General features: G+C 34.6%; 1 protein-coding gene across 1 annotated transcript; it reads right to left on the reverse strand.

The window, feature by feature from the left end:
- Nucleotides 1-302: 302 nt before the first annotated feature.
- LOC128012183 (mannan-binding lectin serine protease 2-like) lies at nucleotides 303-10,828 on the reverse strand. The gene is made up of 11 exons (XM_052595254.1): nucleotides 10,681-10,828; nucleotides 10,336-10,552; nucleotides 9,369-9,546; nucleotides 8,850-8,981; nucleotides 5,434-5,630; nucleotides 3,918-4,065; nucleotides 3,445-3,563; nucleotides 3,282-3,360; nucleotides 2,351-2,473; nucleotides 2,167-2,241; nucleotides 303-1,292 (listed from the first exon to the last, which is right to left on the reverse strand). Exons 1-11 carry the CDS (start codon nucleotides 10,686-10,688, stop codon nucleotides 511-513), a joined length of 2,058 nt encoding a protein of 685 aa, XP_052451214.1. The 5' UTR covers nucleotides 10,689-10,828; the 3' UTR covers nucleotides 303-510.
- Between the last annotated feature and the right edge of the window lie 2,694 nt (nucleotides 10,829-13,522).

The following is a 13,522-nucleotide window of genomic DNA, read 5'->3' on the forward strand; positions in this document are numbered from 1 at the left end:
AAACAAGTAACTCTGTATGAGCAACTCATTTCATTCTTTGACTACAGAAAATAAAATGAAGCAATGTAAAATAATTCATAATATAGCACACCCTCTGGTGTCTTTTGTTTTTAGATTTTTTATGTAACTTAATAAATATACTTTAAATTACAGTTATGATCAAGTTATTTTTGTATATTTACTCGGGAACGTTTCCCGATTCCGTCACCATACACAACCCCCCCCCATCTCTCTCCCACTTTACTTCCTGTCAGCTCTGATCTGTCCTATTATAATATTAATAACATCAAAAATGCCCAAAATGTTGTGCCTCTAGTTTATTTATATAGCACATTTACAAACAGCAAAGGCCAACCAAAATGCTACACAAAAAAAGATGAATAAAACAACACCAAAAAAAAAAAAAAAAAAAAAAAAGTCTATGACTATCACATGAAAAGCTGCTATGGTAAAGATAATTTGGTCAATAATAAATTCATATCAGATCAAAGTCAAACATTTCAACACTGTTCAGCTGTTTTTGGACATGATTTCTTCTATCCATGAAAGATAGTTGCTCACTTTAGTATACACCCCATAATACCCAGGCTGGGCACATCCGTGACCCCATGACACAATACCGCCTATGAACCAACTTGTACTCTGTGTGTCAAAAAACGCATAGGGCCCTCCACTGTCCCCCTGGCAGGAGTCTTTTCCTCCATCAGAAATCCCAGCACAAATCATGTTCTCTGTCACTACTAGTTTGCCTTTATCTGTCACTGTGGCATCATATTTAGCCTTACAGTCTTCGAAATCAGTGATGGGCAAAAGTACGTACTGGAGATTACTGGTGTATAACCTGGGTCTGTTTATATTTGACACACCCCATCCAGACACCTTCCCGACGTCATTAGCCTTCAAAACAAACCGTTCTTCCGTCCCAGGCAAACACACAGGCATGACGGCTTTACTGACAGGTACCTTGTGCTCCAGTTTAATCAGGGCAATGTCATGGTTGAAGTTAATATCATCGTGATGGTACAGAGGGTGAATGAAGATTTTCTGCGGAATGCCAACTACAGCCTCGGTGTCCTGTTGTGTGACTATGCCCATCTTCAGCTGCAGGTTGGAAGTATCTGTGAAGCTTTTCAGAACATGGGCAGCAGTGAGGACCCAGTTGTCTGAAACAAGAGAAGCTCCACCAATGAACCGCTGGCCCTTTCGTATCATGACCTGCCAGGGAATCTCATTCTTTTTTGCATTCTCCCCGCCAATCACCTTAGACAGCTTGAGCTCAGGCTGGCCACAAACTGAAACACAGCAAACACCAAATCCGTATTTACTCCATTTTTATATATATCTTTATTTATTTAGTTATTTTTTTCCACATACGACATTGCAAATCAAACAGAGAAATGACACTGATATAAAATATAAGTAAAAAAAAAAAGTGGACATTGGAAATTGCTTATTTTATTTTAATTATTGCTATTTTCCACATTTTAGAACAACCAAACTAATGGTTCTCAACCTTTTTTGACAATTTTCCAAGGCCTTATTAAGACTTGTCCCAGCTGCTTTACTGGATTTTTAAAAATTTAATCACAATTTCTGTAAATTATTTTAGAGCTCTGCAAAACAAAACAAAAAACAAAACAAAAAAGAGAGAGAGAGAGAGAGAGAGAGAAAAGCACATTCATTATAAAAATGCTCATGGAGTTAAGATTTTAATCATTTACATGACTTTTGCAAATCACACTTTACAGTTAGCCTTCTTCATAAATGCAGGTTTTCCAAGACTGTACTGGGAATTCTGGTTATTCGCATACAAAAAAAAAAAAAAGAAAAGAAAAATTCGAAATTAAATGAAATGGAAATACTGAATTGGGTTGTATAAATAAATAAATAAATAATCAAAATATTCCTATATTTGAGTCTGAGTCACCCCACTTTAGATTGCAGCTCTGCACACTCTCAGGATTTTGAAAAAACTTTTCTGAACTTATATAAAATAATTTTTGTTTTGTAAAGGAATTCAAAAGTATTTACAATTTATATTTGTCTACAGAACTCATTTGAGCTTTGGCCTTTTTGAGCAGCAGTTTTTTAAGATCATGAAAAATAGTCAAATGTGTCCATATGTTTGACGTAATAAAACTGACAAACAATATACATTAAACTCACTGGGTGAACATATCTGATGTATTTTTCCACCCAGCGCATCTCTCCAGTAGCCGTCGTGTGAACAGGTATACACTCCTGGTTTCAGAGAGAAAAAGATTAAGGCTCCTCCATACTGTAAACCTCCAGTGATGATGGATCTGTTGTACAATGTATTGCTATTCAAACACTACAACTTGCCCATTACCATTTGTTCCTTCCTTCAGTGTGTAGAATTCATTGCATGAATACTTGAGCACAGATTTATATGTGGTGGTGGTGAATTTCACACTTGAATTACACACTTCTACAGGATCTCCACAATCAACAACTGCAAAATAGGGATATTTGGTCATTGACACAGTTTATAGACACAACGATTGTCAATGTTGGTGAAAGCATATCAGTATTTTACCTTGAGAGTCTGGTAATTCTGGTAAAATTCTGTTTACTGTTAATTGAATTTGAAATTGATACTTTCAAAGTTGACAAAGTCTTTCTGTTATTTCTGTTTGTTCTTTCCTTACATTTAAACACTTTTAACCTTGTACACAAAAATATACGGGAGTGTTTTATGTTGATCGTTGCATTGAAAATGTTCAGTTGGTTCAACTAAAACACATTCAGTTCACGTCAACATAAAATTTTGAATTTTGACCTCCAAAATATTTTAAAAGGGTCCTATCAGTCCTATACCAGTTGTTTTTTTCATACTCCTGTATTTTTATGAATATTTAATTTAATCAGCAACCATTTAACAATTTTTTAAGTTACTTAAAAAAGCTAATTTAAATAAATACATAAATACAAAAATTATTTCTCTAAAAACAAGTCACATCATTTTGTTTCTAATGTTTTGTTTTTAATTTACTTGCATTATTAGGTTTTTCATGCAAAGAATGAAAAAAAGGTATTATTATTATTGTAGTGTTAAGCTTTACTTTGTCATAGATTTAACCAAATGCATTTTTTTTCATGGAAAATATGCTTTCCGTTCTAAGTTTCATCACTATTTCATCACAGTAAGGCTTTCACTCACTTCAACTCACTGAAAACGTACCTCCTCTTTGGTACGTAAGTAAACCCCCATTGATGATTATACACACTTCATGCTTATCTGGAAATGTTGAACAACTTACTGATGCAGCGAGGCATTGGCCCATTCCAAAATCCACCCTTCAGGCATGTGGCTTGATAAAAGGGCAAAGCTTCTTCCCCCTAAAGATGCAAAAAGTCACTTTTAAGTCCATTAATAGCATACTAAGCCTCTTTTCTCAAATCTTCGAGAAAGTAAAAGGTTACCAGATTTAACTCATAGCCCAGATCACACGTGACATTGAAAGTGTCCGTCATGATGTACTGAGGCTTCTGGGGCTGAATACTTCCGTGTTGAGGAGCCACAGGGTTTGGACATGGCTGTGCTATGAGAGCAGAGAACAGTCAGCACTGGTAATGAATACATACATGCTGGAAAACCTGTCATTTAAATGTTATTCTTAATGCATCATGTACAAAATGTCTTTTTAGACAGCCATCAGATATGAATCCCTGCTCCAAAACTTTTTTTTTTTGGTAGCGTTCACATTATTCATCATTTTATACAATTTTTTTGCACAACACTGTGCTTTATAGGAGTAGGCGGGTGCTTGAGAGCTACATTTGTCTTGTTGAGATTCTCTGATTTGTGGACATTTCTTTGCAGAAAAAAGTGTAATGTATTTTTTCTTAGTTTTTACATATCGAATAACGGAAGAGAAAAGGGTGTTGTAAACTACCTGTGCTGGTATACTTGATCTTCCAGCCTTTGTTTTTCCCCGAGTGATCTGAGCGGAAGGTCACATGCACTTTGTGAGTTCCCGTCTCTATTTTTCTTGGTGGGGTCTTGCCACAAAATGGGCCGTACTCCCTTCCACCTGCAGTGATCTTACACACAAAAAACAAACAGTTTGAATTGTCAGTGTATACAAATGGCAACAGATAAACAAGACTCTTGGGAGGTGGGAGGGTGAGGAGAAATAATAGGCGGTTGTGGAGGCCATGAGAGAGCATACATTATGTATTCAACAGCCTTCAGGTCAGTGATTAGTGGAGTAGTCTGATGCTTAACACTATTGCTGAGGGGGGTAAAAAAGCTAAACTGAAAGACTGGAGTTATAACAAGCTGTTAAACACCATAAAAAGGGATTGGATTTAGCCATTAAGATCAAATGAGCTTTGATGCAGAGCATAAAAATCAGTGCTGAAAGTAAACACTCTTAAACACTTCTCATGCTTATTTTCATGGAGAGCCAATCTTATGTGTGTAAACCACTCTAAAATCAATCTTTCTTAACACCCAACAAGGACACTAGAAGGCATATTATATTTCTCTTCAAACAGTACTTGTACTGTAAACAGTCTTCCTTCAGCTATAGAATATAGCTCAGTATACATACATTTATATGTATATATATATACACATGACTCTTTGTGGGGATTCTATGAAACATATATTATATTAATATATTACATATACTAATAGTTGTATTATATTAAAATCTTTGTATTTTATGATGGGGGTCACACAAAAATCACACTATAAAAAAATTGTTAAAAATAGCAAAATTTAAGCATGAATATTTCTCAGATGTTCCCAAAAAACGTGAGAACCTATTGTATGTAATTATGTTAACTAAATTAAACATCCATTCTTAACAATTGTCTTATAAACTGTAAATATTAACAGTGTTATAGGCATTTTTTGAAACACCATTTTAACTTTTTTAACAGAAAATGTAAAAAGCACTTGTTCTGCATGCTTTCCCAAAGGTCAGAAATGAAAGGTCCATGCAGCTGCCTTTAACAATTCATAATAGATTTTTTTTAAAACATATTCCACAACACATCAGAGTTTTGACACTTTCCAGGCATGTTCATGGCCCTAAATGAGAAAAGGTCATAAAATGTCAAGAAAAACATCATAGGTTAGCCAGTATTTTCAATGACCCAAACAATTAGTCAAACTGACCCACGCTATAAATGAAAAATTCTGTCATTCATGTTGTTCCAAAAAACTGGAATGTGAACTGTTCCATATAATCTAAGCAAAACCATGTAATGTGGGTCTTTAAATTCTTCTCATAAAGCTTGGTTGACTCTTCAATCCCTATTTTATAATAGAGAGTGTTCCCAAAGGACCCCATTAAAGTGCCACACACATGCACACACATATTATTATGGCTGTTGTTTAAAGTTTGAATTACCATTCTAGCTGGAGTGCTGTCAGTGTTTGTTGATTGTGAAATGACCAACCTTGAGGATGTCATAAGGGCAGTGGATTTCAGGATGAGTCTCCACATCAAATACGTCCTGGAAGTCAAGGGTCACTTGGAAGCCTTCCATCAAACTGATAGTGTAATCACACCGGCTCATCTTGGGGTAAACACCTGGGTACTCTGGACTGCTCAGTTCTCCTGACCTCTCCTGAAACACCTGCCCACTACACTCAGCTACAGTGGGGGGAACAATGCATTTTCACACCCACTGGGAATTGTCAAAAGCACACACACATATGGTTAACACAACTATCCATGCCACATTTAACACTGAGGGCTGCAGGAAATTGCAACATTGATTTGGGACGCTCAGAAGTAAATAAACCTTTCCACCTGTAAAATGGTCAGATAAATGGCTTTTCAGAGTGACATTTATGAACAGTTACAAACATTAGATGTGTGGCAATTTTGGCAACTTTGTCAAATACAAACTTTTTTACTAGCAAAAACACTTGTCAGATAGAAATAGTCACTGCAGTGCAATTTTCAGGCAGTAAATTCAGGTTGCTATTATTTTAGCTTTTATGCTGTTGACATGAATAAGTAATTTGTGAAAAGACACAGCATATAAATGAACATCTTTACTCAAGATGCAAGAATTGCAAGATGCCTCAGATTATTGCTGTTTATATTCACTGCATGCTATTGCCAACTAAACTGTGTATTATTAAATGTATTTAGGACTCATGCTTTGATAGATTTATGATTGAAAAATCTATTGGTAGTTAATTAAATTTCAGATAGAATAACAAGACATATATATTCAATTGTGCCTGTTTATTTGTGAGCACAGCACTTCAACAGATCTAGGAATAGTTCACCTAAAACATAAAAATTCCATCATCAACATCAGGATGCAGCAGACATATTTGACTGACTTTCTTTCACGGAACACAAAAGAAGAAATTTTGAAAACTTTCTTGTTTGCTTTTTTTCCCCATGCCATTAAAATCAATGGGGATTGGAGCTTTATGCATTTATTTTTGCATGTATGCATTTGGCAGATGCTTTTATCCAAAGCAACTTTTAATTAGTTCATGTTTAATTAGTTCTTGTTTTCCCTGAGGATTGAACCCATGACCTTTGTGTTGCTAGCACAATGCTCTACTGTTTAAACTACGGGATGGCTTTAAAGGATGCAAAAGTACAGTAAAAGTTTCAAAATAATAATTTGTTATAAAAGCAACATTTACTAAAACACTATTATTCATGGCAACTCTTTACATACACCAAAGCAAATTCATGAAAGAAGCAGTTATGGCTGAATCGGGAACAAATGAATCTTTTGATTTAAATCTTTTAAACAAATCATCTGATTCAGTCTGAATGAATCACTCAAGAACTTACTCACTGATTTAATGCTCCAATAATAGCGGTTTTCAAGTGAACGGGAAGATTTTCAGTGAATATTTCTCACACAAAGCTACCAAATGACTTCAGAAGACTTGGAATATCGCATAAATCACATTTAGATCAAATGTATCCACCAAGGAGAGAACATTATACAGGTTTGGAACATTGAGGTTGAGTAAACGATGACAGGATTTTTATTTTTGGCCAAACTATTAATTTAATAAATGGACCCAACAAGTGCAGATGCTACAAATAATTGTGATAAATGGGGAATTTCAGTTGAGAAGGGCAAAGGTATACTAACTCATATGATTAAATGATTCAGACACAAGTCATTGTTTCTGTCGTCCCTTCTGCGCAATATGATGTGATGTTGCAAAGAAAAACAATTAAGAGGCATGTCTAGGCTGGTAATTGTGATTAATTACCCACCATTAGCACAGCATACAGCTCGAAACAGGTATCAATTATCAACTGATTCCTATAACACTGTTCCCTCAGGAACCAATGGTAATTAACCTGGACTCGCTTAGAGTGACAGAGATCAACTGCTTTATACAGGCAGACTAGTGAGACGCTGCCCACTGTATCATGAGTCTGTTTCAGAAGCAAACTTCAGGCTAAAGCCAGTTAGCGCTGTCCAGAACCACAGTTAACATTAGCACTTTACATGACGAGGTTTTAGGGACTAATCAATTCCTGCCAAAAGTTTTCACAACCTGTGGGGAAGTCGAAAATGTACATTTGTCTATTCGAAACCCTACACAAGCCTTGCTTACATGAAAAAATGCCATGCAGTTAGTTGCGGCCAGCCTATCGATGATATAACAAACCTCTATTTTGTGACTCGATTATATGCTATGCTAGCTCAATCAAGAGCTGTTGACAGGGCTGATAGATTGTGTGTGGTGAGCCGTGGCTGCCCAGCCTGCTGCTGTGACCGCCGTTTCAACAGGTCTGTGATGCACAGAGTCCCTACTGGAGCATAAATCAGTATTGAGCTGTATGACAATATTTCCTTAAAATATTATGTTAATACATGTTAGATATTATAATGTATTATCATAGATAAGATTACAGACAAAGAGACATTTATGCATGCTCATTTATGCATTTGTTACTGGATACAGATCAAGATCAGTAATAAAAGTACTATAATAAATTGTCAACAATTGAATTAAATTGTGATTATAATAATCTGTTTTATTTTTTAAAGTGCAAGGTCGCTTCACAAAGATTATGCTTTAAAAAGCATTATGTTTTTCTAAATCCTTCTCATTTCCTTTGTCCTGTGGAACACCCAAAATCTATATTTTAGTATCCATACAATGAATGTATATGGAGTCCAATGTTGTTTTTATTGTATGCAGATTGAAACATTGAGTTTTTAAAGTTCTTCTTTTGTGTTTTGTGAAATAAAGTCATACAAGTTTAGAAACAAAATCAATGAGGGCGATTAAATGATGACACAATTGTGAACTATCCCTTTAAGAGAGCTTTTAGTTTCACAATCAAAGAGTTTGTATCAATCAGGTAACCAGTAATGGAATCTATGCACAATCACTTTTGTGTTTATCTTCATTGACAACCACAATTTCTGATGCAGTGCAATTGCATGGAAACTGTGAGACAATTAACACAAAATTAAATTTGAAATGTGACAAGACAAGACAAAAACAGGTATTTAAAGCTCTTACTTAAATGTTATGGTTTAATATACTATATAATAATATAATGTAATTATTTTTCATAGACAGTTAATAGAAAAATGATGGAAGTAGTTTGCTACTACAACAGTTTACTATGAGAGAATACAACAGTTGTAGCGGTAATGCACAGGCAGTCAACATGCATAGAATCTCAGTGTGTCAGTGCTTAACATGCTATTTATAATACATTTATAGCAACAAACATTTTTTTTTTTTTTTGGTGAAAATGAGCATGTACAAAATATTACAAAATGGCCAATATATTTTATAATCAATGAACAGAAAATCTACCGACCAGAGGTTTAATCTTTACTGGTATCTGGTGTCTTACCAGGGCAGTGTCTTTTATTAGCGTGGAGTTGGTATCCCAATCTGCAAGTGCAGTAAAAGCCCCCCACATAATTATGGCAATTATGGTCACACACAGGCTCTCCATCCACAGTGCTCAGGCACTCATCAATGTCTGTAAAGAGTAAAAAGAGGCCGTTTAGCAACAATCTGGGCTTCCACTAAGATCACATCTATGATCAAATGGTATATATAGATTATATATACACAGTATATATATATATATATATATATATATATATATATATATATATATATATATATATATATATATATATATATATACTGTGTATAATATATAATGTTTAATTTGAGAAGAAAATATACAATATTATAAACTTTAAAAAAAGTAAATATTAGATTTTTTAAAATATCATATTAAATGCATTTATTTTATAGCTAATTTAAACCTAAACCTTTACAGCAAGAGGTGACAGTAAAAGAGAGGAACAATCATGCCGTGAGAGAGATAGTCATGCTATAAATGTATTGTTTCCATCACCTTCGGTGGAATAAAATGCCTGGAAGCCTGTGAATCGGTCCTCGTTGGAGTAATCTGATCTGAAGAGCACGGACATGGTGTTGGTGGCAGAATAGATCATGGTGTTTTTGGGTGCATCACCGTAATTTTTCTCTGCTTCACCACAGAACCGGACTGTGTCATTTCCTTCTGTGAACACCTGGAAAGTTTCGGCAAGTACGTAGTAATTATTACAAGCACAAATTGGTATCCTTTATTGCAAATAACAAGCATGCTAGGAACTTCATTAAGAACTATGCAGCAGTCATATTGTGCATTTCATTTCATGATAGAGAGGTTAAATCAAATGTTTAACATGAGTATTCTGCTATAATCTGGCAAATGGTGCAGTTTAATGATAAAGCTCTAATCTTAAATTTACATTATACCACCTTTGTGCACTTATAGATCAAGAAAATATATATATTTACATACATTAAAGCTGATTTTGAAATGATTGTAGGTTCTTAGGGGGATTTTTTTTTTTTTTATCTGAAATGGACTGAACTTTACTAACAAGGTTAAACCTTGTTGACATTTCAGTCAATCATCTAACAGATTCCTGATTGAAGTCTGACTGATTTTCACGGGCAAAGAATGCATTCAAGTTTTTCTCATTTAAAACTGCAGTTATTTTTATTCAGTTCCAAGACATCTCCCAACTTCTTTTTAAATTAATTGTATTATAAATAATTACTTTAATTGATTGAAGTATATCTAATTAAATTATATACATTATCATTTATTTTGTAAACAAACCATAAGGAAATTCTTTTCCCACAGGTAGTATGAATATAATAAAAGCTTGATGGCATTGATTGCAGATTCACTTATGTTTTCATTGAATTACTATCCTGAAATATAAAGTCTAATCTAGAATAGTAACTCATGCACTTTGATATGTATATATTCCTTCTTAAAATTCCCCATGTTTTAAGATCCGTCTTACCTGAACGTAGTCATATTCGCAGCGATGAGAAGGCTCCATGCTAAAATATGTGAAGTAGAGGCGTATTCTGTGCCCCTCTGGTCCTGTGATATTCCACACCATACGCTTGTTGTTAGGATAGACATTTGGGAAGTTTGGTGAGGTGAAGCTTCCAAATAGACCTGTCAGCTGTGAGCCAAATGCTAATGGAAGCAGGGTGACGAATGCCAAAGATACTCTAAAACAGCAGCAAAAAAAAAAAAAGGTAATAACGTATTGAAGCTTTCACAATCCCAACACATTAAACCGAAACATGGGGGGAACTGTTCCCACTCCACAGTGAACACATTTGAACACTTTGCATACCTGTTCATTATTCCAGAACCCCACAGTCTTCAGTTCATCTCACAAAAAATGTCCTAATCACCTCTGCAGAACTCTAAAGTCCTCCAGGTTAAAGACCTAGCTGAATAAACGGCTCTGTGCAAACACAGCACTGAACAACAACAGAGCTTTGGGTTTTCATCACTGTCTACTTTGCCAAATGTTAGTATCAACTATTGAATTAAAGACATATCAGTAGAAAAGTTAACCTTTGTCATCATGCTTGACATCCTTTTATTCTCCTTAAAACTAGATTTACAATAAAACATAAAAAAAGAAAGAAAGCAGTAATCACATTTACATTTGATTAATTAAACATTTGATTAATCCTGGAATTTATGTTGACTATAAAAGTCAGAATTAACTTACAGTAAATGAAAGCAACTGACAGCAAATTAACTCTTGCTTTTGCAATGTGTCCTTCCGACCAGTCGTCAATAATTGATTTTTTTGTGTATGTGTTTGTGCATGTATAGACAGACACAACTTTGGTTTGTAGAAAAAAAAAAAAAAAAAATCCTATTAACAAACTAGCTTTAGCTTTCAAAGTTTTTTTTCCAAACTGTATGTTAATTTAAATATACAGAGGGGTCCAAAGTCTGATACCACATGAAAAAAAAATCAACTGTGTAAAATGTTTTTAATTATTTAACTGAGCTTTACACTCAAATTACTATGCTATATATATATGTATATACAGAATATATACAAAATTTGAAATTTGCACAACTGAATTTTTACTATAGTGATCTCAGACCTCAATGTACATTTTGGATCTTGATAAACAGATTCATCAACACACAGAGTCATTGTAATATTACAAAATTAACAGGCGACTACAATCCAGTAACACTGAGATGACAAGATATTATAAAATTACTTTTTTGACACCAATTGTTGATCACTTTTGGGCGTGTTGTGATAATGACTAAGAGATGTAAAATTGCAAATGTATTAAAGGTAAAAGTAGAATAGTCACACTAATATGAAAAAGTATTTACAGCTCTATGACATTTTGAGACATATGAACTGTGATGTGCCACAGGCAGATGTTTGTGATGAAAAAACAACAGGTGACACTGAAAGCCTGTTGCCGTCGCATGTGCCAATTACCTTGAGAGCAGAATTAATTTGAAATGTCTTTGTAATGCTACAGTCCCTTTCATTTAAACCTTTTGGCACAGAATGAGATGGTTATTTAATTATTTTAAAGAGAAAGAGAGAGAGAAAGAGAAAGAGAAAGTGGGTGAGCAAGGTAGAGAGAGACAGAATGAATAAAGCGACAAATGTTCCATAAGCAAGCTTATAATAGACCCCTCATTTCCAATACACTACCCTGGTAATGCTTGATGTATGAGGAGATTACAATAATTATCCTCATAAACGACAATGGTAATTTCCAGCTGCACATACCCGTGCTGATTGTGGCTGTCAGGTGAAATGTGCTGATCTCTGGCATCATGCCTGCTTGAGAGGTCACAGGTTGTTAGGACACATGCAGCTGAAATAATGAAGAAGCAATCATTCACACTGGTTTATCAAACATTCTTGAGTACTCTGACTGGAAACCTCTGAAGGCATCTGGGTATCTGCATGTTTAAAAGAAAAATATATTTTATGCTAAAATTCATATTCAGTTAAAATATATTTATATAAGAAAACATATTTTCACTGCTATATATATATATATATATATATATATATATACATATATATATATATATATATATATATACATATATATATATGTATATATATATACATATATATATATATATATATATATATATATATATATATATACATATATATATATATATATATATATATACATATATATATATATATATATATATATATATATATATATACGGTGCCTTGCAAAAGTATTCAAACCCCTTCATTTTTCCACGTTCTAGAGTGGTGACTAAGAACCTGATGGTCACTCTAGTTGAGCTCCATGATCATACGTGGAGATAGGAGAAACCTACAGAAGGACAAACATCACTGCAACGCTTCACAGATCTGGGCCCAGTTCCCCAAAACGTTCTTATCGCTAAGTAGTTCTTAACCTATTCCTTAACCTCTCTCTTAAAGTTATGGCACGATTCCCTACATGTTCGTATGCTTAGTATATCTTCTGTAAGTCACACGTTTGTACGGTTGGTCAGGAACATTCGTAAGCTCTCTCTTAGCTAGTCACCACCACTGTGCAGCTGTGTTTAGACATCAGCACAGCGCAGTACAAGTCAAAATATGGTATGTTGACAATGTTGTGGCTCAACAATGATTTTATGTTATGGACATGTAATGTTAAAAACTCCATAATCATCGGGAAGAAGGAGGCGGGAACCGGCGGACAATCAAATAACATTTTAATAATTCAAAATAAACACAAAACAGCGCACCAGCCCCTCACGGACGACTGGTGTGCTCAAATAAAAACCAAAACATAAAATAAGGCCCAGGCCTGGTCCTCTCTCGTCCTTCACTGTCGTCGCTCCAGTTTTATATCCTTCCATCTCCTCTGTGGGACTCGAGACAGATAGTGGGTCGCAGGTGTCGTTCATTTCCTAATCACTCTACCGGCCTCGCTCGTTCCCACATCTCTCGGCCCCGCCCCACTCGTCACAGGACATTTTAAGACTAATAATAAAATATGTTCACAATGGATACAGGCCTATTTATGAAGTTGACTTTATTTGTTATCAGAACTAATATAGTGGCAATTAGCCTATGTTTTTTTGTAATGTTATTAAAGCATTTATATTGGCAATCACTTTTGATAATTAAAATCTGGCAAATTATTTGGCTCTAAATGGCT

This window comes from Carassius gibelio, chromosome B23, assembly GCF_023724105.1.
Source record: "Carassius gibelio isolate Cgi1373 ecotype wild population from Czech Republic chromosome B23, carGib1.2-hapl.c, whole genome shotgun sequence".
Lineage (NCBI taxonomy): Eukaryota > Metazoa > Chordata > Actinopteri > Cypriniformes > Cyprinidae > Carassius > Carassius gibelio.